Below are 27,612 nucleotides of genomic sequence, written 5' to 3' on the forward strand. Positions count from 1 at the left end.
CATTGGAGATCAAGAGCTATTTTGCCGTGTATCACGTTTCGGTTTTGTATCTGTCGAGTGGTTAGCACTTTGGAAATTATGGCTTCCAATTTCGACCTGGAGACCGATTGTCCTCAGACTTTTCGTGGATTTCGTCGGTCCCGCTGATTGCGTGTTTAATTAGGTCACGAGCGCTTTTTCCATATTCATTCCAATTCATCAGTCATTAATCATCCTGCCATTCAGTGTAGTTGTGGTCTGAGCTGCTGACAGCGTCGTTAAAGAAACGACCAAACATCCAATTAATGCAATGGCATTACTTTATCATTGAAGGTAAGGTAAAGTCCTCCGGGGCCTAAGCAATGCTCTATGAAGGGGTATGATATGTGGAAACAAAGGTCCAATAGATGGATATGAGGCGAGCTTCACGCTCTGGCGACTTTTTGTTATCATATTATTATTCATAGGTTTTTCTTTTCAGGGCCAAAGGCATTTTTCATGGAAAATGATTGGGATGAGACTGTGTAAGGCACTGTTGCGAGAAAGAGGCATACTGGACAGCCCTCTTGTGTGCTTTCACCGCGACTTGATCCTCCACCCGCACGTTTATCAGCGAGTCCTCCTCATACATTTCACTTGAAAAGCAACAAGTTCTGATTGACGCTGCTGCAGTGACCTCGATGTGAACCAATGAGTGTCCAGGACCTAGTTTCCTACCCTCCTACTTTCTCGATCTGGTGTTATAGTGGTGAGGCTGTGCTGAACCCTGGCAGTCAGATCAGCCGCTGTTGTGGAGCGGTTAGCAACTCCCTCTTTTGTGCCGCAATTAGAAGTCATCATGGACAAGCAGCAGGAAGCCCAGCCAGACTCCTTGGCGACCGTAACGGTGAAGGAGTACCCACCCTCGGAAGTCTACAGCTCTGAGCCACCTCCTGTACGTATCTACCTTTGCTTTGAAATATTTAAAAATGTCGATTCCTGCCGCTAAGGAAAGGCACCGCTTCTCATTTACATGTCTACACAGTTTTAGAAATTTCGGTTCCCCGATCCAAGAAAGCAGTCCGCATATCCGTCACATAAGACCAGTCGTCTAATGTTAGGGAAACAGTTTACTCTGAAGATAGAATTATCCTATAATGCATTCTGCAGGCAAAATGTCGAGTTAATAAGTATTATAACATTGGTATATATTGTTACCACAGCTCTGTAAGGAGCTAAGTTTCCAGGCATCGCATATATGTATGGGACTGCCTCTAATTTTATTGAGTTGTTCCGGGAAGTCCATTGGGATGCACAGTTGTCCTGCGTGTGTATGGTCGAATACGGTGACTGCACAGAAAATAAAGTTAATTTTCTTTTGTACACTTTGCCTGTTGCAAGTAATATTTCAGTCTGTTCTCATGCACAGTTCTTATAGACGCATTGAAGTCTCCAAACATTTTATTACTTACGCGGCGCATATTTCAAATCGTAATCGAGTGGCGGTAGGACGATTGCAAAACATAATTAATTAGTCTCTTCCGTTTCGTTAATCGTTCGTTGAGATTAAGTTTAAAGTGTATCCCACTTTTGATAAGTTACAGTTGTTTGAACTTCTTATATATTGAAACAGTTAGAATATTAATTAAGAGTAAATATATTCTGTTGCTGACAAAGGTAATTAACAATGGATATATAAATTAAAATTGTCATATTTTTAGATTGATAAAATGAAGGTGGGGTAATGGACGAAATATTTAACGAGCACGCTCATTTTAGTCAGAAAATTGAAGGGAAAAGATCACTTAGGGTTCTTAGGTGTAGATGGGAGTGTAATATTAAAACGGGTTTGTAATAGAGGTTGAGGCTGCAAGCTTATCTGGAAGTACTTTGCTCCGTGGGATTAGTTAAATTTTGTTAAACACATAACACTGAAGGAATATTCAAATAAACGTTATACATCTTACCCGTTGAGGAATACAGTTTATGCAATGCACCCATGTTTTGGACGGCGAATAATTTTTTATAAATTTTACAGATGTCAATTTTGCACTTTGTTTAAAATAGAGAATTCGTGAGACTATTTTAGATGTAGATCCTCCATGCAGATTTAATCGACGTCAGTGGAATATTTATGGATTCGTGGTTTCCATATTTTGTACAAACGACGCACGGCACATTGTGTGGACGTTAGGCGAATCCCTCCTTGCTGGTACCTCTGGAGGTTTGAGTGACGTGACCTTGAAATGTGATCTGAGTATTTTATGCTGCAGTGTGTGGGTGATTTCTTACACATACGCAGTTTCAGAAGTGGAATTAACAGAATCTGAAGTGTGCAGGTAGCCCAGAGCCCTTTATTCGAATATCAATGTCTCTATAACAATTACTTCGGCGGCACATGTAGTACGCATGGTGGAGATGCGTAGATTTTTGATTGGGAAACCAGAAGTGGAGGGACCACTGTGCACATGAGAGCGTGATATTAAAATGGATCACAAGGAAGCAGGTTGGATGTTGTACACTGGATTCGTTTGACTTTGGATAGGGATCGATTGAGTTTTTTTGCATGAAGTTGATTAGGTAGCCAGTAACATGCTTTAAAGGTAGAATCGCATTTTATCCTTTACACGAAAAAGAAATTTAACTTTATCATGTATATAGGAAACTGCCCATCGCACGGAGGAAAAATGAATCTCGCACAAAAGATGTCTCTGTGTAGCCTAACTCTCGATTATGATGCTATTTTGTGAGGTACTTTTAAGCAAAAAGTGGTAAGTGGTCACAGCCTTGTAATGAAAACGGGAAAGAAACTAACATATGGAAGAAGTATTAATAGAAGAAGAAGAAGAAGAAGGGAGAAAAAAGATGACAATGTACTACAATTCCTATGTTGTTGATTATAATTATCAACAGCAGAGTTATGTCTGCAATAAATGAACATAAAGCCTTCATATGCAGCATACAAGGATGCAGAATCACAGCAATTTTAACCTCGGAGCGGGCCATAATTGCTCAGACCTTATTTGTAAGACGAAGGGGAAGAAGTGAAATAACAAAGAACGCATTTAGAAATTCTTTGTATTCCGATGTGAAGTTCATGTGAGCTCACTTGTCTAACACGAAACTTCTGCAGGGAGTTCTCAGCCTTTATCAGAATCTCACAAAATTTGGGACACTAACCGGAATCTAGGTTCTGCAAGGTTTCTTCGAGACGTCTTTATGTATAATTGTAGGTGTGAGGTTTATCATCAGTAGCCTCTTTACATAACAGCCTGTTATATAACATAGTACAAATGGGGACATGTTAATGGTAGGATAGGACCGCTTAAACGATCTGTTACATGGGATATAGCTTTGTAACGAGATGCGGGCTGGGCTTATGAAGGTCGCCAGGTTTCAGTTTTATTTTTATAAATTATACATAACTATCCTTTCACCGTCTCTGTTCTTTCATGACGTGGTCACGGCCATTACCATGCATTACACCGTCTGTCACCGTGTAGCTAGAAAAGGGCCTTCCTGATTTTTTTCTATTCGACCCTTTGCTTTGTTTGGTGCCTAACATGACGTTGATGACATTTGTACATACCCCGGCCACATTCATTCTAATCATAATGGAAAACGACTTAGCGGAACGGGCTGTATTTTATTACGGACTAGGATTAAACCATAGTTAATTAATCACTTGTTTCTTTGAACTTTATGGTTATGATTTAAATGAGTTGGCTTGAGCAGACTGCACAGATATTCAAGATCCAGTCACTTTGTCTAAATTCAGCTCGAGTGTTCCTCCTGGAAACCTAATTTAAGTACGGGTACACGTCTGTATATCGACGCCTCCGTATGAGGATTTAAGTTGAAAAGGTACAATATGAGTGAGGCACTTATTATATTTCCTCACCGAAGTCTTAGAGATGGAACTATAGTATAAAGAGGCGGTTGGCGTAGGTACACGTTCTCCCTATTGTAATTTAAGGGTGTTTGTGAACAGCGCCTTAAGGAGAATATTTGGATCTGAGGGCGGTGAAGTAACAGGGAAATAGAGAATATTTTATAATGAGCTTTACAGTTTTTGCTAATCACCTTATAATGTTTTGGTGTTTGAATTGAGAACAATGAGCAGTGTAAGACAAATACCATGAACATGAGAAAAATGAAATACTTATAAAATGTTGCTTGGAAAACCAGGAGAGAAGAAACCATTTCAAGGATCCAGGCACAGAAATCTGGATGGTATTCCGACGAGAAATATGGCGTGAACTTGTTTGAACTGGTTTGGAATGGGATCAAATGTTTGGGTTTGTGACGACGGTTCTGAATCATCGTATTACAGAAAAGCAAGAATATTCTTGTCCGTAGGTTTTCGCGGCTGAAGTTCACTGTATGGAATCTACTTTAGGATGCTGGCCGAAACATTGGTTAACACCAAAGATACGACGCGACTCTCACGCGAAAGTTATGCAGCAGGAATATTTTCGATCATTGAATGACCAGTAACTCCTCAAGAAGTTAATCTGGAGACAAGTTTGTATGGTTATATCCTATTAGTAGTAACTGGTACGTAGGTTGATAAGAAACGGTAAATTAGAAGTGACCAAGATCGGAGTTTCCGGGAACCAAGGCTTTCTGCATTGCGGATGGTGACGTCAGTTCTGGTAGGAACAGGGCGACTGCAAGTTGTCCGGCTTCGTGAAACAATGCCTCTGCAGAACAGGAACCGAACGTAGTAGCTAACAGCACAATCGTTAATTCAGATGTTATTGTGGATAGTCGGTTGGTTAGTTGGTCACGAAACGACGCTATATCAGCTAGAATCAAAATGGCTCAGGGGCTAATACAGTCATCCATCCAATGACTATCAATACAGGAGGAATTTCCATTTGTCTATGCTATCACCAACCCTCGGAATTGTCGTGGACGAGATAGAAATGGTTTATTTTCTTGTGATTTGGGAAACATACCCTCAGATTAAAGGACAACATTAAAATGGATCTTAGGTAACTAGGATGTGTGGATGCAGCTGGCTCAGGATTGGGACCAGCTGCGAGATCTCTTCAATTCGATAATGCGTTAATTTTATGTTTTATGTGTAAATAACACGTAATTGAAAGTTACCACACACTTTCCATTCTCATATCCTTGACCAGCAGCTTCTGTGTTAATTTCTTTGTCTCACTTTCGTTCTCACACCTTTGCTTAGTACACAGTTCAGTTGAGTTCGCAGTTTGTCTGTCTCCGTTAACAAAAAATGTTTGTGTATGGTCGTTGGCAGATTCTTGAAGTTAAAGAGCGACTTTCTATGGAAGAGAGACCTGTATTACGCGTCCCCATTTATGTTAAGTAGATATAGGAGGAAGTAACATTTGAAGTCGCCTTCACCCCTCTTCCGGTCAGTTGACTATTCCGTTCAGTGTTAGAAGTGCAGGTCTTGGACTGTTGGTCAACCGTACAAAGTCACATTTCCTCTTTCTGTTTTCCCAGTCTTGGCTATATTGTAATTTCGTGTATTTTAACACTGAATAATGAAAGCAATTCGTAGTTTATTTGTTTCGTCAAAATTGTTATATTATCTATCTAATGCTGTCATGAAAGACAACATGGTAAATCCAAAATTCTGTAAACAGCTTAGATTTATTGCGTCACCGTGGTTGAGCGGTGAATGCAACATATTAACCTTACTATAACAAGAGCAGTCATAGATTCTTACTGCTGGATGCTCTATAGTACGGTAGGCCTTCCAGCCCTCGCTGTGATGTGTAACACCTAGTACACCTCCCTGTAGTGTATCTGGAGCGCAGAGTACAATGACCTGCTTACAACTAACGCAGCTTTTCACTCACAGCGTCCTTTGTGTTTCCGTGATCCGGTATTCATTTAAGAGAGACACTTAACGTGGTCATGGTAACCAGACCCAAACTGTCGTTCGCGATCTATGGTGTTTCACTGAGACTTTTGTTCCAGTGACTAAGCATTCATTAGAAGTGTCATAGCAACCGCGCCCAAAATGTGTTCTTGGTCCATAGTGTTTTGCTGGTACTTTTTAACCCATTTTTCTAATTTATGAACAAATATATGTCCGAGACGTTCAGTAATTTCATTGGGGCAACATCTGAGTGTCGTTATTGTATCCCACCTTCCACAATTCATACCTCATCCACGTAGCCAGTCACTCATCTGACCTTGACAGATAACACCCCGTTATACTCCCGAGATAAGGCCAGGTTCTTGCCGACTATTTCCGGCGACCCGATCAAATCACCTTGTACGAGTACAGTCCACGACTGTAATCTTGAGACTTGCAAGGAATGCAGTAAGTCCGTAGCGATAAAGGCAGACGCTATCCTTCCTCCTTCACCCCACTTCCTCAACCCGCAAGTCTCAAGATTACAGTCGCGGACTGTAAGTAGATCAGTTATAGATGGCTCTGTAATGTTTGAAATGTGATTGATTGGCGACGAATATGTTAAAACGGTTATAATGTGCTAGTTGTTTAGGAATATCGCCCGCCCCGTGGAGCGGTGACATGAATATGGAACAACATTAGAATAACGATTAGCAGGGGAAAACCGAGCTGCATAAAAATGTGTATAGCTTATGTGCAATGAAGTAATATTGTGATAAGGTAGAATTACATAATACAAGTTCATTATGGCTCCTCTGTTACAACACGTAATATTATTTCGTATGGACGACGGGTTGGGGAAATCATGAGGGAGCTAATCGCGATGCAACATTATCGTGAGAATTTTCGTTCTCTTCGTATCTTATTCTCTCTGAATTTTATAATATTTTTTCAGTTTCATTTGGTATCTTTGTTTTTCCTTCTCTCTCTTGATCACACCTAGATACCCAGGTCATTGCGATCCACTGCTGCGCGTTCTTTACCAGTTTCCTGCGTCAATTCCAAGCGAAGGCTGCTTTGAGGCCGCCAGGTTGATGGAACGAACGTTCATAACAAAAGACTCTGTGTGGAACCGCTTCGACCCACTTGCAGAGTCGTGGAGCATGCACACGACTTATTCCGCTCAAATACAGAAAAAGGCACAAAACTTACTCCACTTATTCCCGCCTTGAACCTTTACCTGTGCTGAAAACAAAGTCAAACTTTGCGGTCCTCAATTTTGTTTTATTATGCGATACAAAGTTTCGGAAGAAATCAGTCAGTTTGAGGGATTAAATAACGTAAATATTAAAACGACGTCATTTAAAGCAATTAGGTTTAATCCGTCGGAAATTTAAAACGTTCGTTGAAGGGTGAAGGGTTAATGATGGTGCTGTCATTTTGCAGGCGTACCAGAAGCCCCGCTCCACAGCCGTTCAGATCGCCAGGATCGCGGCTGTCACCGTGGTGCTCGTCAGCTTCGTTCTCGGGGCCTTCATACTGGCTGCCGCCTGGATCGAAGCCAATGCCTCCTGCCAGCAACTGGCGCAATTGCAGGCCCTTGCCGTCGCGCAGGTTAGTGCATAAGACATCATTTTGTGGGTCGCCTCATGGAAACATGAACAGTATTTGAAGATGGCTATCTTCTGGGTTGTTGCGTCGTGTATCTGGTAGAAGTTTACTCACGTTTCAGAGGCCCTTGCTGTCTCCATCATTAGGGCGATCGCCCTGAAACCGTGACGATGGAGGCGGGAAGGACTTTCTGGTTCTGGTACCACATTGTGTTTGATTTTACACCTGAAACTAGGTATGAATATCGAGTACAGCCCACTCGTGTTCTGTTTAATGAGTAACTTAACACTTTCGACAATATCTTGTCCCGAATTAGTCATTAATAATGTTATATTTTACTCGTTCTATTATCCACAAAGTACACTTTTTTGACTTCAGGTTATTTCCCTCTGTTCCGTTCTGCCCGAAGTAATTCTGTACATAAAATGGCAGACGTTATGCAATCATACAGTTGTGACTTGGAGTAATACTCCAGCGTTTCTCTTTTATTTCTTTTCTTGCGTGTCACTGGGCTGCAACATTTATGTAACAGCTTTTAAAATGTTATTATCAACTGAGCATAAACATATATGCCCTGGACACAACCACATCCTGAAAATGTGCAGCTGCAATGCACATAAAACCGAATTATGAACTTCTGATAGGACAGTCGTAAAAACAGAATAAATATGTCGGCTTACTTTAATGCGGCACATGAGTTTTTCAACTTATTTTATGCAATTTTGCTTACTACATCGACCTTGATGTAATAAACAAATTCATTATTGCAAACCCAAGGGGAGGAAATAGTGCAGATTTGAAAATATAATAAGACGTAAATTATTGCTTCTTGAATTACCGAGTGCAGAGATCTCAGAGGTACTTGCTGCTTTTATTGAAGCCGTGAGAATTTGAAGTCTTACTTAAATGTAACGACTTCGCCCTGAGAAACACGTAGAGGTTATATTGGACCCAGTCGAACGATAAATTGTAGTGCAAACCTCTCATCCAAAATTAATAGAAATCCTTTCAGTACTTAAGAAGATGACACATGACCTACCCCATAATGAGTTAACCTTATGAACGTCGTACAATGAACACATGACCTACCATAAATTTACTTGGTGAGTAGTGTCAGATTAATATAACGTCGATACATCAACTGCGGAGGTTATTTAGTGTTGCTGTCTAGTGATTAACTCGGCAGTTTATATCCGAGAGGTCAGAATTTCGCTTGTTTTAAATCGCTGTATCAGCACTGTGATCGCAGATTAGAATCTGGCTCGGGATTAGTTCTTAAAATTTCTCGCATATTTTCATTTTTTATTTGGGAAACCGTCGAACTAAGTTCAGAAAATTATATAAATTACCCCCTCCCTTTCCTTCATGCTAGGACAAAGCCTCTTGACCCAGGTCAAGTGCTGCAACTGGTTTTCTGGGTCAGCGTGATGACCAGACAGGAGCACCAGTTTCCTGACGTCTTTCCAGCTATCATGGCCACAGATTATGAATCTCCAAGAAAACAAGTTTAAAGTGTAAAACACGTATAACTTCACAGTGGGCCTACTGCAGTGCTGCATAATTAATGAGACAGTCAACAAATTATCTGTAGTAATGGAAAAGGAAGGACCATCATTGTGATTACAAAAGTTCTGCCTGAACCATACGTTGAGTTAATATTAACATCTAATGTACATTTTCAGATCCTTTCTCCAAGACAAATTTTAATGTAAGATTTGAGGTTTTCACAGCGGTGAGTATGAAGATTTCTGTCTTCTGGGTTGTTGCGCTGTGTAGTCTGGTCGATGTTTACCGACGTTTCAGAGGTCATACTGCCTCCGTCATCAGGGCGATGAAGCAGTATGACCTCTGAAACGTTGGTTAACATCGACCAGACTACACAGCGCAACAACCCAGAAGACAGAAATCTTCATACTAAGAATCGCCCTGATGACGGAGGCAGTATGACCTCTGAAACGTTGGTTAACATCGACCAGACTACACAGCGCAACAACCCAGAAGACAGAAATCTTCATACTAAGAATCGCCCTGATGACGGAGGCAGTATGACCTCTGAAACGTTGGTTAACATCGACCAGACTACACAGCGCAACAACCCAGAAGACAGAAATCTTCATACTAAGAATCGCCCTGATGACGGAGGCAGTATGACCTCTGAAACGTTGGTAAACATCGACCAGACTACACAGCGCAACAACCCAGAAGACAGAAATCTTCATACTAAGAATCGCCCTGATGACGGAGGCAGTATGACCTCTGAAACGTTGGTTAACATCGACCAGACTACACAGCGCAACAACCCAGAAGACAGAAATCTTCATACTAAGAATCGCCCTGATGACGGAGGCAGTATGACCTCTGAAACGTTCGTAAACATCGACCAGACTACACAGCGCAACAACCCAGAAGACAGAAATCTTCATGAATTTTAATGTTATCCTCCATATTTCACCCAAGCTTTGTTCCAAATGACTTCTTTCTGTCATGTTTTTAGTCTTATCTCCTCTTTTCTTATCTTTGCTTAATACCCTCCTGGATATAATCTCTTGAGCAATAGCAGCTGAAGTGTGCAAATTATGAATCTCCTTATAATGCAGCTTTCTCTGTCCTCGTATTACTTCCTCTCTCCCTCTTTGGTCCAGATATTCGCTTCAGCACTTTGTCCTCAACCATCCTCAATTTATGTCCTTCATTTAGGATTGGGAACCGAGTTTTACGCTTACACAAAACAACAGGAACATCGCGTATTTTGTGTTTTAATCTTTACATTTTCAGATAGGAGACGGAAGGTAAAGATTATGAACTGCATCGTAGCAAGCACTCGCGAATTTAACCTGTTCTTTGGTTTCTTTGTGAGTCAGTTTGATTTTGATTTGCATTACATTATCGTATCTTTTGTTTCTGCAAGATCGCGAGCAGTCTTGCAGGCAATCTTGACCCGCATACCTACGGGTACTTCAGATAGTTTGTTTGTTAAGTACTTTACTTGTTCGATTGTAGGCAACTTTGTCAACTATTTAATTACGTAGTGACGTAGCAAGATGGCAAGGTTAGTCTGTTTGCGTCGTATATTCTTTGTCTTTCAAATTGTGGGCGAGTTGGGTCCAAGAAGTGACCCGCCTGAGCTTCGACGTAGACGTAGACGTAGACCGGCGCCCGAGTGTTAATTGATGTCTTGTACACAGAAAGTGGAGAGGAACGCCTTTCACCTCATAGCTGATAGAACACACCCTCGAAACCTCAATTGCATTAAATTCCTACTTCTTCTTCTGGTCACGAATTTGGGCCAATAAATGACCTGTTTCAGCTCAGCGTTGTAACTGCGCAGTACAGGATCGGCAGTATTTTCATTACCGCGGGCCGCATTGGGTGTTCACATCTTTGTCGAGAGCCACAGAAGAAAGTCGTATTCCTTTGGTTTGAACAACGGAATAATGTATTTTTCACAATAACGCGATTTTAAAGTCTTGGGCTCACATTTACACCGCAGTAATTTTTTTCGCTATTGTTTGCATTTACGCGTAGATAATATGTGTGTAAGTTCCTCAGTACCAGAAAATGTATGGTCATGTCGTATTGGCTAATTCACAAACCATTTGGCCGATCTCTGGTCTTGCAGTCTAATGTCCATCAGGTCCTTGTCTTATGACGGGTCTGTAGTCAAGAAGTTATTTTGGGTGTTTAATGGATTCATCTTTCCAACCTTTCACAATGTCCTGAGTAATGTCGAGTTGGAGTTTGAGACTGAATAATAGTCTTCTGCGACGTTGTGACCTGTAGTCTGGTAGATGTTTACAGACGTCTGATTCAAGAAGTCACACCACGTGTCCAAATAGGATTTGGGAAACATCTGTAACAGACATATCGGCTGTAACCACGCCGTTAGGTTCTATAAGTATTTGTAATTATTTGCTATATACTGAAGGAAAACAGGTATCATGAAGATATTCATCCATGTCACCTCAGTGAGAGGTGAAACCTCTTCTCCGTGATAAATGATCGCGTGATATAAGTCCCCTTTCACCACCAGATTGACATCTCTAACACCCTAGAAGATGGCTGTCTTCTGGGTTGTTGCGCCGTGCAGCCTCCATTATCAGGGCGATGAACTCATCGCCCTGATGATGGAGGCAGCAAGGACATCTGAAACGTTGGTAAACTTGTACCAGACTACACGGCGCTACAACCCAGAAGACAGGCATCTTCGGACTCATGGCCGTGAAAACCTCAAATCCTACTACAGCTGTGCCACGAGCTGCTGGAGAATCTAAAAATGTGCATTTCTTTCTTTATTTCTTCATATTTTTCTGTTTTTATTTTACTCCTTATTTATTTTTCTGTGCTTTCAATACTTAATTAGAGTACTGTAATCTGTTCTGACTCAAAATTAGTTTTGAGATAATGTACCTTCTGGACATGTAGTATAATTTCTTCGTGGGATCAGACCTCCGCAAGGTATCTATCGTTGCAGGATAAAACAATGATAGGCTTTTTTAAGACCCGGGGTTTACATTTTAAATCCGCTTTGGGTTTCTGTTGTCAGTCACATGACGTGATGACTTTTATTCATAATGCTTTTTATCGACTCTTAATGGCGGATGTCGCAATTGGGAAACAGAATTTAATGTTTTGCTTGTAGTCGTGCTGGGACAACAGTTGAATGTTTACCCACCGGATTCAAAATTCACAATCATCTTAGCAACAATCATCGAATCGTTTTGAACAACAAAAATAAATTATGGTTTTATTTGTATTGCAATAAAGTTTCAAATTATTGTTAGGCAAGGAAAATTATCATATACGGTATTTTCTGTGATACTTGGAAATTAATTTTAAAATAATTAACTGCTTACGCCATGCGTTCTTTTATTGTTTCATCACTTCAACGAAATAGTTCTGAAAGATTAGGCTGTATAAAAGCACGTAATTAAATATTTCTATCACTTGATACTTTAATTTGGTTCGTTGTCTGTTTATCACTCTTAAAGATTTCCGTTTATCTCCTTTGTATTTTTAGGAACGAGATTCGCATTGCAAAATAGCCTAATGCATTAGGGGAAATCGTATTTTAGAACAGGCGCATGTGTTTTGTAAGAAATTAATTGAGCCGCTTGTTGAAGAAGGCTTTGTCTCTGGTTAAGTGTGTCAGTGGGACTGTCTCGAGTTTTACACCGTGGCGCTAGAGCGCCGTGTGACACGCGTCCCGATGTTCTCATGTTTTTAGAATTCGCCTATGAAGAATGTAGCGTAGCAGCTTCGAGACGTATATAAAAAACAGAAATAACATGTTTATGCTTTCTTTGCAGTAGGAATAAGAGTTTGCGACTTTTATTCGAGTGTTTTGATTTTCTAAACACTTGATAGAATTAGATAGATTTAGTTTGAGCACTGAAACTTGTCAAGGAAATTTTATTTTGATCAATATCTGTTGAATACAACACGTCCTTTACATATTTACGTCAATTTTAAGTAAAAATTTGCCAGTTTCCTGATGATGGCTCAACGTACAATAAATTATTACATGCCACAATATACGTAGCCTCTATCACTTAATTAATCGAGTAAATGTCTGACGGTAGAACTCGAAGATTCGACACCGCTAATATCGAAGTCCGCTATCGGACACGATTCTGAGGCAGTTCCATTCACCTCTCATCCTTATACAGCATTTACCTATCATCCATCTTAATGTTCTTCCGTTTTATTCTTGGTCTTCCATATGTCGGTTTTCCTGGAGGCTTCCTCACCAAAGTACTACATGCAGTTGCCTCCTTGTTCCCGCCTATCGTGACGTCCTAGATTTTACTATCCTAACACAATCACTGGTTTATTTAACGACGCTGTCAGTACCTCAGACTATATAGCATCGGATGATAAGATGATTAATAAATAATGAATTGGAAAGGGTATGGAAGGAAGCGACTCTGGCATAATTTAAGGTATTATCACAGCATTTGCCTGGAGGTACAGCTATTGACATATGGCTGCACATATTTCTTTCGCTGATGAAGATACCTTACGCGTAGTGTGTAAAGCATTGAGATGTTTGCAGAAACAAAAATAAGTTCCATAAATGAAACTTCTGTCCGATTTAAATCCTACGAATTTAGAAAGTTAGGAAACTCGGGACGTAAGACCATTAAACAGCGGTGAAACCACAATTGACGCCAACTGCCACCTGCCACCACGTAAAGACAGTCATCTGTAATCCCTGTTGCGCGTTTCGATAGAGCATGGCACGACGCACAATTACTGCAAATTAAGCAGCAGTGGGGACAATGACCTGTGTGCCGTGGCGTACCGGTTTTCTCTGACGAGGAAGGAGGCCTCTACGGTTCTGGAACTTGCACTCTGCAGAATCATTCGATATCCACGTGTTTAAAAATAGCTTTAACATTTCTCGAAAGTGGCTTAGCATTCTCTACAAAATACACGATACTCATAAAATTAAGATCTCATCAAACTGTCTAACTTCCATTTTAAATGTGACCTGATCATAGCTACAGTACAAGTCAACAAAGTATAGGAGTGCCTTAGGCGCATGTTTTTAATTTATTTGCTGTAATGCATTAAAATGTATTTGTATTACAGCTAATAAAACTTCATACCAAGCACACCGAATTATCGAACATTTTTCCTTTGGCATTAACAAAAAAGAACCTCATTTTGTACAACCTTAAAAGAATCTGACTTATACCACTTTGGCTTTGAAGAGTTCAATGATAATGCCTTTATGTAATGCAAAGTCTGTTGATCAGTATCATTTATATGTATCTGCAATAAGTTGACGTTAAGTCAAATTATATGTAAAATCGCATTGAACGACGCACTTGAAAAGTAGGCCAATGCAGATTTTACATTTTCCCTTGTTCTATGGTATTAATAAAACTTTACGTCACTGAGTCAACTTACGTTTCCATAAATTACTGTTCTAGCTTATGTCAGCCTGAAGTATCTGCTTATTTACTATTACCAAAGACTTTGCCGTATGAGTTGGTTGATTCTTTCTAAATCATTTATAACCACAAGCAAAGCAGGCTTGTTGCCCGGTAGCTTTCTATACCACGGTTTACTTCATGCTATGGTTTTAGTTCGTACGTTTCCATTCACTTGGAAACTGGATTCTTTTAATAGACATTTGTCTTAGCTGGCTTTCACCGCCTTCTAAACGCAAGCCTACTTAGTAGTGAATAAGGATTACACTTGTAGTATAAATATATAATAAACTTAGCAAGCGTTACAATTTTAACTTCATATTTCTTGTAGGCCTAATTATTGTCACTAGCTTCAAACTTCTTGCTTAGCTGTGAAGAATATTTGCTCGTTTTACACTTAAATGCATTTTTATGTTAATTTTTTATGAAACAAGAAGAAAAGTAAAGTTGGATTTATTGGCTGTACTCGTCTACAGAATTGCCAGGGACGTTCTAGGTAATTAATTGACCAACCTACTTGAATTCGAATGCTGAACACCGCTGACACAGAAGCCTGTCACTGAATTCAAACGTGAGCCAGTCCCGTCTATTTTATGTCTTCACGACCTACTTCCCCATGATCCCAAACCATGAGGTCATGTCTAAATTGCATAATCATATTTGTACACATTGAAATAACTTATTTGTGTGGATTTTTCCGAACGTTGGTTTTCGTATCCTCAGCTCTTAGGACTTACACCTCTTTACCGACACCGGCGAAATAAGACGTTCCTCGTTGTATGACGTCCTCCACTTTTCGCCAGTAGCTCAAAACAAGGAAACAAATGTATCTTTGACTCATTGAGTCCGGGGAGAGACGTCGGAGGCATACAGAGGGCATTTGTCCCCCAAATGAAGAGGTCGCTCTTTATTTGGACAGTGAAGAAAGTTGTCGTTCGTTATTCGAATGCAATTAAGTGTGAAAGTTGCAATGAAAGCTTGTTGTATTAACACCGTTTAGGCGCATGAGCCGATACCTTGTATTCCAGCCTGGAGTTCACGCAGTTTATAATTATTTTGTTTGGATGTTACATCTTTATATTCGGAGTCCTGAATCCCATCTGTTGCAGATACGTTTATGTACAATGAACCCAATAATTAAAGTGACTAACTACAGGCTGAACTACCGGGGTTCGATATCTGGTACAAGTATAAAATTTTATAGTCGGTACAACGTATAGAAAGCCTTTGGGCCCACCTAAACTTCCTATCAGAAGTGTACCGAGGGCTCTTTCCGTAGGAGATAACTGACTAATCATCTCCATTTAATGCCGAGATCTAGAATGTGTGGTTCTTAAGTGCAGACACAGCTTTGTACTTATGTACAGATGTATTGTTGACAAAGCTGTGCTGTTGGCAACAGTGCGGTTATCACATCGAGCATAGTCGTGTTCACCCTTATCTCAAGTTTACACGTTATCGAAAATATTTTCAAATAAAAGTCGTAAAGATGACTGTCTTCTGGGAAGTTGTGCCATGTAGTCTGGTATCAATTTGTCTTGGGCTGTTACAGTTTTTTATTTCTGGTCTGAATCGTATATAGAATCCTGGACACATGTTTTAGCAAGCTTTGCTGCTACTCCTACCGTTAACCTTTATGTATGAATCATTTATAATCCACTTTCACCATTCCCAAGATGGAGATGCGTCTAATTGTCCAACAACTTGAATACAATTGAAGAGTTTCGTGCAAAAAGGATGTAGTTAGATTATTTTTTAATTTGCTGGGATGAAATATAAAAATTTAAATTGCTAATTTACACACGCTTGTGTTGAGACTGCATTTACTCATGACGTAGGTCTAAATGGCTCCATTCGCATTACAATATTTTTATAGGCCCACCAAAATATGCCAGGTGCTAAATAAAATGTAGAAGAAGCCAGCAGAACATTTGTTTTGGAGGTATATCCCTTTTACACTAAACCATTTAGAGATCTTTGGCTTTTAACTTCGTTTGTGTTTGTGTTACTGCAATTAATCGCGCTTAAACGAAACTTAAATGTTAACAGTGTTAAATACTATGCCTACATCATAGTTTAAATCTAAACTATCTTATTTTGTAGAGAATAATTTTAAGGTATTGATCTATTTGTTTTAATAAATATTTTGTGTTACAAGAACTTCCGACTCGAGTAGAATGTTACAGGTGGCTAGACATTTGGGAATAAACATTTCCTGTGTCCGTGCTCGACACTAGAAACAAGGACTTGGCAGTTTCACAGCTCAAATATCTGTATTTGTTGGTCGTCATGCACGACTTACATCAATGTGATTTTATTCACAAAATGCGGAAACAAACGCAACTATGCAAGGCAACTCCTGATTCGCTACAGATACAGTAATAATGTATTTTAGCCTTTTGCGATTTCACTTTTAATTTCTGTGTTTTATTCGGCCGTGAGAGAATACCAGTCTTTTGGTACTGTTTTCAGGTGGCCGTGGAAAAGCAATGTTTGCGATGGAATGGCCATGGAGTGTTCTTTATTTGTCTAAATTAACAGTTCCTAATATTTTGCAGTTTTCGTCATCCTTGGAAATGCATGAGAGAAGCCGTGACACTGTTTTCATTTATGGTGACGTCAAGTACATTGACATGTCTGCACTATATCGTTGTGTGTATAATTCGTTAGAAACACTACAAAGATATTCACTCCACTTCAGAGTACATGATAAAATTTCCAGAATCATTCATTTCTGTTTTGATTCTCTGCACATAAAGTATTGTTGATCATATATTACAGATACATATCTCGGCCCGAAGACCGACTATCCTGACCGAGACATTTCCTCCAGGTAAATGTCGGGATAGTACCTTGAATTAGGCCACGACCACTTCCGTCCATATTTTTTTCAGTTCATTATTCATAATCATCATTAATTCGACGCAAATAGTCTGAGCTACTGGCAGCGTCATTAAATAAACCTCAAATAAACAACTACTGACGGAGTCAACGTGCAGTAGTGTTGCAAATCTCACACATATGTAGTGTAATTACTTCAGTTTTGTTAGGTCTGTAGGAATTGTTCTGCCATATTCATTGAAGCATTTGAAGTAAATGGTGCACTATATAAATTGTTCCGAAATATCTTATTCTTTCAATGCGGGTATTATGTCTGTCCGTTCGCTTGTTGCATGACTCTTTAAATCATTTGATCATGAAGGACCATTACCGCGTTCGCAGGAACCTGCACTGTAGGCTTATTTTCCGTCATAAAATAAGGAAGGTCACAGATCAAAATGGCGGTATTAAAGGCAAAGCCTTATCCTGTCAGCAATAGATTTATTCCGGCATAAAAATTTGATATCAATCAGCCTGTTATGCTGTTCGAGAAAATTAAAAAAATTAAATTAAATCCGTGGCGTAACAGCTCCAGAGAGCCAAAGCCTACTAGCTTGACTGCTGGCCTCACGTCGAGAAAATTGTCTATCCGTAATAAATGAGCGCTCATAATGCACGTGAACGGACACTCGCCACTGAATTTTAAAAGTTCCGAAATCAGAAACCGAGACAATGTTGGCACATTGGGTGGGCTGTCGGTCATCCACTCCTTGTTTGAGGATGCAACATTAACCCAGTTCAGTGGAACTGTTGCGTCACTGCTAGCGGCCATCTTGGATGTGCTTTTTTGCATCTGAAAACAACTGTAATTTATTTACACTGACGAAGAAGTAGTGTCACTGTGTTTCGGGTTTGGGCAGATTCAAAATCTCGAACCCTCCTATAAGTCAATGTTTCACAAACCGTGTAAGATAACGGCGAGGAAGTACAGAGTCATATTATTATTGATTATAGTGAATATGAGGCAAATTCCCCTTCGCGTTTTTCATCACCAAACCATTTGACACAGTTTTGTAAAAAGTTATGTCCGAGGTCTGCACTGAATTTGTGGGGAACATCCACTTGGAAGGCATAAATGAGATGAGATGTTAACATTGGGATCAGTCTCGGAGTACATCGGTAGTGTGGGTCAGAGGTGGGTGAAATTGTCTCGGGGTCGAGTAGCTTATATTAGCGGTATTCAGTCTTGGTGTTCCATTAGAGCACCACAGCATTATTCTGATTTATACCAGAAGTTGCCACGAATTGCGTTTTGCTCAATGTCGGACCATTTCAAACCTTACTGCTTTACGCGAAACCCAAAACAACTTTTTTTTATCAGAGTTCTCGAAGATGTTTGTTGTAGTCTTCTGGGTAAATATATACTTTTCGGAGGAACGTATCGTTTCCATCTTCAGAGTATGCTCCGAAACGCTGGTAATCACTTGGAACATGACTTTAGGGCATTACAACCCACAGTGTATGTGTAGTTTTTGCAATGGCCACTGACCTGATTCTGGCTCGATTCACGTCACACTCTCGCTTTCACCCGGTCGCCTAGAGATCGGGGCATTGTGATATTCAACAAGCTTCATCTTGCTTCTTGTTTTGGTGCTTCCGCGTGGCGGTTAATGTCCTTAGTTGGTGGAAAAATTTAATACCTCTCTCTCTCTTTCGTTTGTTCATCCTTCAGTTATTCTGTTTTCTTCATTTGCGCTACATTGTCTTCCTAAAGCGTATTTGTGGGTCTCATATGTCTCAAAATAAACAGCAGTTATGCCCTTAAACAACATTAACCAAATAATCTTTGTAATGGATAGATCTGAAAGCTCGAATATGATTTAGACGAGCTTCGGCTTCAGAAGGTTAACTGCTATTTCGCATTTGAGCTGTATTGAAAACTAATAATTTGTCTTCAAGAGAGAACAATTATTTCTCCTATGAACCTAAATGTTAAAGTGATACTTGATTTAAATTATAAAAGTAAGTAGTTTTCCTCCCGTGCGAGCCGATTAAATAGAAACAGCGAAGTGTTCACTTCTGCCCAACTTGGTACATGCGAGGAGCTGCGAAAAGTCTGCAAGGAACTAATAAGATAATGCGAAGGTGGATTTTAAATAAATAGGTTGTGAGGATGTGGACTGGATTAATCTAATTCAGTACAGGATCAAGTGGTGTGCTCATAGTGAATACGGTAATGAACTTTCGGTTTCCAAAATAACTCGCAGATTAGGACGGCGATTACTATCATCTCAAGAGGGACCGTACTCCATGGAGTTTTTTTTCCTTACGGAGACGACACTGTAAGGAAAGCATTCGTTTAGGTTCTGGGTTATGTGAAGAGCGATGTAGTGCATTCCTAGACCTACAACTGTTGATTAGCCTTCTCCGATATCGCTAGTGACGTACATTAAAGTCAAAATGTTCAGCCTCAATAATCAATCGACACACAAACCTCTGCTCAGTAGAAACATGAGGTGGAAACAATTCGTGACTTGCACATTTTTATAACCTCTTTGGATGGAGAAACTTCATTATTCTCACGGCCTCAGAGCCGGATGGGTTTATGAACGCATTCGTCTTCTTTTCTAGAGAAAGTCAGGGAACATTTGCTTATAATGACGAAGATGATGGTGACAATGTTTTTAACGATGATGATGATGATGTTAATTCGAACGTAATGAAGATGAAGATAACATATTTCGAGGAGGATTACGATAAGAACTTGGGGAAAACAGGTGAAAGGCGAAACAAGTCAAACAAGTAAAATGGTGCGCAGGAGCAGTTAATGAACTAGCTCATGATTGCTGTATTCTGTTTCATGTATATAATAAATCCAAAGTGATCTCGTGTTGGTTACAAAAATGGTGAAATGTTTTCAAATTCGTGATAAGGTTTGGAAGCTAATTCATGACTTCGAAAATAATTTGGAAATAGTACGAAGCAATCACACCAAAGACCATAACCCAAACAACATATTAAGCAATCAAGCTCATGTGAAGTAAGGGTTTTAAGAGGACTATAACGGCCCAAATTTAAATTCGTCACGCGACTTTTATATAGACGCTCCAGGACCAAATTTATTCGAAATCCGAGAGATGGGGTTGGATGGACACGAGTTCCCCCATGTGCGTTCAGTTCGTAGATACAGTTTCTTGGACATATGCATTTCAGGTTCCTTTCATTGGGTTTTGTATCCACTGTTGTCTATGCCCATTAATTACAGATGCAAATATAATGCTGAGTAAGCAAACCGGCTGTAGAGAAACTACAATGCAGAGAGAAATATTGTTGATACAAATCTGTTGTTGACGTTTACATAGTTGATGAACGGCAGTAACAGACAGCAGATCCATAGAGTTAACTAACCAATAGACTGAAACGGACCTGAGAAATGCAACGTGGGATCTTAGGGAGTTGGGCTTTGAGGGTCGTAAATGGATGGAGGTGGCTCAGGATCGTGGCCGGTGGCGGGCTTTGGTATTGTCGATGTTGGACCTGCGGGTTCTGCTACCACGGAGTTAGTTAATTAGTTAGTATGTTAGAAGTTTTTAGATGGTCACACTTTTGTGTCCTGTTGAAGTACGTGCAAATCTGAAATCTAAGAAGCAGCTTTTCATTACAACACACTAATCAATACGGAAGTCGGTTACATGACACGGAACATTTATCAGTGCAATGATAATAGAACATGCATCACCACTTCTGCAAGAATCTTCAAGGATATTTGGTAATAGGACGGTCACTCAGACTGCGATATATAGCATCAGTGTACATATCTTGTACGTAATGGACAGCTAAGGAAGCTGGAATATCAATAACCGAAGCCCTAGTCTTATGCTAACTTCAAATCGGCTCAAGAACTTTAAATGAAAGTCTATGTGATTCACGGTATAATGCCGAATTTTTACATCGTAGTTATTATAAAGTTGATTGTAGGTTTAACATGTGAGTAATGCGGTAAAATTAATGTACAATGTGTAATTTAATTACCATAAACTGTCCAGCTTTTGTTTCAAGGAGTTGACTACACAAACACACTATCTTCTCTGAGCAGCGTTTGTTAATAAAAATTACCTGCTTTTGTTGCTGGTCTTTGTGTGACTTAAAGGTTGCTTCAATTGCAGAAGTTATGTAGCGTCTAATTAGATAGGAAAGTGATTCTCAATGTGATTATTTGAGAATTTTCAATCAGGGCATGACAGCAGATAACGCCCGAAAATCGAACTAGGTACGCCCCAAATACACAATTATAGTGTTACGGCTACGCCAACCTGCACGTTCTCTTTTCGTGCAACTCCACGACTTTTTACAAAGACCTAGAATTGAAATCTGTCCGAAATTAATTGCATTTAATTCACAGTTTTACAGCGTATCTATCGAAGATCCGTTTCAATGCCATCCTCTCACCCACGCTTCAGAGCTCAGAACGGGTGAAATACTAAAATCATTCCAGAGGTTTTTTAGACAAGCCTTACTAAATATTACCAGCCATCACTGAGATTTTTGTGTGTGAGAAGAGGAACTTCGTGACGTCACGTCTTCAGTGTCTGGGCACGAGCTGCTGCAAAGAAAAAGAGAAAGTCTTCTGCTGTAACGGTTTCTGAAGAAGACTTGATGCGGGTGAAAAGTCAGTGCAGAGAAGTGTGATAGGTCAAGGCAACAGACTTCCTGCTTCATCTGCACACCAATATTCACATGAATCAAAACTATAGCACAGTACTGATGGAACTTCAATAAGGAGATAAATTCTTGAATAGTTGTATAAATGTCATTTAATGGAAACCCTGTTTCATGATGTAACATGAAGTTGGTGTGCTGGCTACTGTCAACTTCTGTAGTTAATGAAGAACGTTCCTATCAAACTTATTTTTCTTTCTCCTTACCAACCAAAGTTCTGTATGTGTGTTTTGGTTCCCCCACCCAAGCTACATGTCCTGCTCATTGTAATCCTAACCGCACCAGGTGACACGTGACCTGGAGACTGGCTGTTCTAAGGTTTTCCTCAGTTCCTGCAGATAAGTGCCAAGATCTTACATTGGCCCAAACCACATCTTTCCACACCATTTCCAATTATGTTCCCATTTGATGCTGTGTAACCTATGCAGTTGAGAAAGCATTCATATTTCTTGGGCCCAGGTTAAAAGAATTATGAATTTTATTTAGAAAAAGAACAATTTATTGTCTGCTATTTCAGGATGAAGCTGCAGGTGCTGGAAGCCATGAGGACCAGCCAGTGTTCCAACGTCTGGTGGACAACAGAGTTGAGAACAACAGCGAGGAAGAAGATGACGACAAAGAAGAGGACAAGGAGCTGTCACAGCCACAGCCACATCAGCCTGAGCCTCAACATGCTGCGTCACAGGAACACACACCGATACAGATCAGACTGCCACTGCAGCTGGACTTTGATGAGCTGGCTGGAGTAAGTTCTCATTTTACTGAAATATAGAAAGCTGCAACTGATCAGTTAGTTATAGCAATAGTAAGCAGGCTATTACTCCACAATGAAGTTCACAGCATCTCCAACAACACTGGACGTAAGTTATTAGTGTACTCACTGAGTTAGTGTAACAGTTTTGAAGTTAACTGCACTGATTATTCAAGTCTGTTAATACATCGCACAAATCATAACTTGAACTAATTGAGAAATATTAGTTAGTAGCAGTTACTTCACACATGTAATGGTTATACTGCCATGACAGTCCTCTGGAATGGGTCAGTGGCATTTCCTCAGATGTAATGATAAAGTTCTTTTTTAATTCTGTAGTGGAATTTTCTTCACACCAGATGTAATGGTTATGTTGCTGTGACTCAGTTTTGAAAATCACATATGAAGGTCCAGTTGTCAATGAAAGAGGGGAGGCTGTAAAAGGTAATACCCTTTCTATCCCATGCACTGGTCACAATGATTGTAAACACAGGGAAAAATTTGCCCATCCTATATGACTGACTTCAGCCAACTTGTTTACAGAGAACCTTTATGCCAATTTGGGTTCTTCCTTTATTGTGATTTTTCTTTGCAGGCATTGGTGGAAAAGAATCAAAGATCTAGGATGAACTGTGTAGTAGAAAAACGTCGTGCAGAGGAAATTGTGGATCATCAGCCTCGCACCATTCGTCTTCCTTTCGGCGTGAATGTGACAACAGACCCTCGATATGAGCATGTCTCTGGAGAGAAGATGGCTATTTACTGTGAGAGTGGGAAGGACCAGCGGTTAGTGGAAACAGAACTTATGTTAGATATATTCTTGTCATGTGAAATAACATTTTGGAATGCTGGGAGGCCAAGAAATAGACCTGCCCTGAATTGTATGCCCTTACCAAGATTGCTATCAAATTACTGCAAGACAAGTCTAGTTGAGAGGTAGCTTTTAGATATGGCATTCACTTGTCCTGACTGAGATTTTTACTGCTGTAAGATGTCATGACATTTTTGATAGAAGACAGTAAAGGGAACCCAGATTCATATAGTTCACATTTAGGTTTGTATGTTATTGATGTATTGAGCAATGTGCAACATTCACAGTTATGATTTACATATTTTTTTATCTTTCTGAAAATATATTATGTAGTCTTTTAATTTTTAACAGAATTTTAGCAAAAATATAACAAAATATAATTTTTTGGGCTTTTAACATTCTTACAAATTATGCCTTCCGAGGCAAAACAGAAATGCTTTTATAAAACCAGTCATCCAGTCTTAGTTAAGAGGTCCTTGTGCAGTGATTAATGTGTTGTAATAACGTATGTATTTTATACTGTAAGTCTTGTTTCATAAAACAAATGTTAAGGAAATTGTGTGTGGGGTGGGGGGTTGTGGACTTAATTGATTTGACTTGGGATAGGGACTGATGGCATGCTCTTGTGAACACAGGTTTTGAAAAAGTTGGTGAATTTCTTAAGTAGCTGAGACTATCAACTTCTCATGATAGACTCTGCTCTATGGAGCTAGTTTTTTCATACTACATTTATATCAACACTTGTCTCTGTTATTTATAACATTTTATGAACTGGTTTGAAACGGTTACTGAACCTTCTAGAGCTCATAAACTGTTGAACCAGAACAGAACTGGATTGTGAGATTATGCTCCAAACCAGACCTCTATTTCACAGGGTTCAAATGCATTACCAGTCAGCTTGTCTTGGGCAAATGTCTTCTTTTTTGTATATCATATAACTAAGTGTGCAACGTATTAATTTTTTCAGGTGTTTGGAAGAGAGAGAGAGAGAGAGAGAGAGAGTGATAAAAGATTTTGAACAAAATGGTAACATGTATTTACCAAATTTAATATGCTGTAAATTTATACACTGAAATAATCTTGAAATAATGCATATTTGTTCACAGACACATGCCAATGGAGATGATGGCTACACCGGTTGTGGTTCCCTTACCTGGCCCCATACACCTCCCACTCCAATTCCATGGTGCCATGCAGCAGCCCCATCAGAGCAGAGTTCCTGTTTCTGTTAACCAGGCAGATCAACCAGCAGTTGGACTTGTTCCTCCACCACCCAACCATGTTCAGCAAGTGCCTCTTCCTATTGCCCTACCAATGCACCATATGCAACTGCTCCCTGGTCAAAACCATGCTGCTGTTCAAGTGACAGAAACTCGTGATGAACGACCACCTTCCCCAGACCAAGTCCCCGTTCAGGTAGAAACACGTGAGGGACGTATCTTGCATCGCATCCCAATCCAAGTTGAAGGGCATGAAGGTAGGACATTCCAACAGATTCCAATTCAGGTGACTACACATGAAGGCAGGGCATTTTCCCGTAGACCCTTTCCGGTCCAGGTAGAGACCCATGAAGGAAGGGTATTCCCTCACCCACCTGAGCCAATCCAGGAAGAGACCCGTGAAGGTCACGCATTCCAGCCAGTACAAAGTGAGGGACGTGAAGGCAGAGCCTTCCAGCACCAGCACATCCCTCTCCATATGGTTGAGTCCCGAGGTTTCAACCCTGATGCTGCTGCAGCAGCAGCTGCAGTCATGCATGCTTCTGAAGGTCGTGTCTTCCACCAGCAGTCACCAGCCCTGGAGATGGTGAGCCACCAGCAACTCCCAGTCCATATTCCTGTTCCCATGATGCAGCAAATCCAAGTGGAGGAGCAGCAGGCACAACCTCGTCCACACTGTGAGTACATGTTAATATACTAATTGTATGTATGTAATATATATTGATACCAATGTCATGTGCCAGTAGGTACAGTGGCTGGGGCAAGACTGTGTTCCAGTATGTGTTTTTTTCCCCCTTCTACTTGCAAGCTAGAGACAAAGTGAATTGCATGGTTTGGTCCCTGCCACTGTACTCATGGATATTAATAGTATGTACCAGTGTATATACCTTGATATTCTGATACTCCAGAATATGTATCAATGGGTATACAATGATACTTGTATTATTAGTGATTGTAGAGTTGTCTTATTAGTATCAGCAGTTGCACTGGCAAAAATATACCTTCTTCTTAGAATTCTCCCATTTTCATATGTTCTCTATCTTGTGCTCTGCAACTTAACTCTTTGGTATATGATGAGAAGGATTAAGTCAACTGTAATTTGTATTGATATTAAGTTTTCTTTAGTCCCATGTTCATCCTTCCATTACTTTCTAAATGGTGGCTGTCTTTATTCTTCCTATTCCACATATTCCATCTGATAGAGGAAGAAACAAATGCCCTACTTTCTTCTTTATTTTGGTCTTTGTTAAAAACATGTTTTCGCAGCTGTTGTAGCTTCTTGTTTCATTGTGGATTTTCCAATTCAGTCTCTGCATTTCTTTATTTACATGCCTTCTGTTATTTCACCATATACCTGATATAGCTCCTATTACTACTACTTAAAAGTTGCTTGTTTGTTGTTTGTATTTTGTTCTGTTTTTTCTTATTAAAGTCAAAATGTCAGACCTGTATAATGACACAGATAAGCCATACAATTTAATCTTTGTTTTCATTCTTGCTTTGTTTCTTAAGGGAGGATCTAATTGTTTGTTTTATGTTTTACAACTATTTTTGATGTGTAAGAGATAATCATAATTATTTAACTCTTCTAGAAATGTGCTAAGTAGATAATGCATATTAGCTCAATCATTAAAGTGAATGGCTGACTGAATTTTCTTTACTGGTACTAGTTTTTAGTAGTATCTAATGCCTCTGTGGTCTACTTATCCTTGTAATGGATACGAGTTCTCCCCAGGGCTAAAGACAGCTGGAGGCTGAGGTTAAGAATATGTGGATGTTTATCTTTGTGCTCTCTGTACATCTAAGTGGCCCTGTACATTAACATGGGAAAAGCTTTGTCTCTTATATTTCACAATCAAGTGAGGGCTGTGATTTATTGTTTTGAACTGCAGACGTCCAGCCCAGGTCAGTGCGAAGTGTGGATGAAGTTCTCCATCGCCGCGACAAGAGGGTGCGTCGTTGTGCTTGTGATTGTGCCTGCTAACACAGAATTCTTCAGACATACCAGTCTGCCTTGGCAAGCAGTTTCACACAGCAGAAATAATCATTTACCGGAAGGAAGACATCATAAAAAATGATGTTAACACTTCAATAAATAGATCTGTTTCAAAATCCTTAATACTTCATTTCTCCTTTCTTTCTATATGTGTACAACATGACTGAACACAATATTTTAAAAAATGTAACAGTTCCATTCTTTGTAAGTTTCTGTAGATACATAGTCCCAAGTTTTAATTCTAAGAATATTACTCTACTGCTATTGTAAGACATGCATTCCAGCTTCAGTTGTAAATATTAGTGTTTTAATGCTTTAAAGCTAAGTGGTAACTGTATATACCACCTACATTAACAATGAGCAACTCTGCATTTTGTATTTGTGGCCTTCAGTTCATTATAAACAGTGATTATTTAGTTAAACAGAATTAACAAGTAGATCCTTTAAATGGAGAAGTGTTGTGTTTTCTTTGAGGAACGGACAGATTTTTTAAATACTATTTAGATGAGCTTTAACTTCAGAGAATTTATAAATTAAATACAGATGTAGCCACAGACCTGTGTCCTTGTGTGTTACTCTATTTCCCCCTTTTACAGAGTTTTTGTGTAAAAAAAAAAGAAGAATTATCATAAGATCTGTCACATTTAGTTCAAACATTTTTTGATGTACCAGTTTAACAAAATGCAAGGACAAATTAGTTACAAGTCTATGCATGTAATATTTCTACTGTTGATTATATTTATCTACAGTAGAATATATGACTATGATCTGTACCATCTCGCTTTATCAGTAATGTATGAATGCATGAAATTCAAGACCAATAAAATCTGCAAAGGACTGAAAGCATGCATTATGAAACTGTTTATACTCTGAACTGGAATTCTCAGAGCTGTACTATATGAAAATCTTATGAAGACAGTGTTTTGTGTTTCTTTTATTCTATCCTGTG

General features: G+C 39.6%; 1 protein-coding gene across 1 annotated transcript; it reads left to right on the plus strand.

Moving 5' to 3' along the window:
* Positions 1-690: 690 nt before the first annotated feature.
* Positions 691-27,506, plus strand: Msr-110 (DUF3736 domain-containing protein Msr-110). Its single transcript, XM_022069209.2, has 6 exons — positions 691-913; positions 7,247-7,414; positions 22,403-22,630; positions 23,232-23,422; positions 24,554-25,344; positions 26,560-27,506. Exons 1-6 carry the CDS (start codon positions 818-820, stop codon positions 26,649-26,651), a joined length of 1,566 nt encoding a protein of 521 aa, XP_021924901.1. The 5' UTR covers positions 691-817; the 3' UTR covers positions 26,652-27,506.
* The last annotated feature ends 106 nt before the right edge of the window (positions 27,507-27,612 follow it).

Source organism: Zootermopsis nevadensis, unplaced genomic scaffold, assembly GCF_977971745.1.
Source record: "Zootermopsis nevadensis isolate Lab colony 2312 unplaced genomic scaffold, Znev_1.0 Znev_ptg000028l, whole genome shotgun sequence".
NCBI classification, from domain to species: domain Eukaryota; kingdom Metazoa; phylum Arthropoda; class Insecta; order Blattodea; family Termopsidae; genus Zootermopsis; species Zootermopsis nevadensis.

Excerpts from the sequence above, each read along its gene's own strand:
- Msr-110 (XM_022069209.2), top strand. The coding sequence starts at position 818 with ATGGACAAGCAGCAGGAAGCCCAGCCAGACTCCTTGGCGACCGTAACG. Across the intron at positions 7,415-22,402 it reads AGGCCCTTGCCGTCGCGCAG|GATGAAGCTGCAGGTGCTGG; the intron begins GTTAGTGCATAA and ends CTGCTATTTCAG. Across the intron at positions 25,345-26,559 it reads GGCACAACCTCGTCCACACT|ACGTCCAGCCCAGGTCAGTG; the intron begins GTGAGTACATGT and ends TTTGAACTGCAG.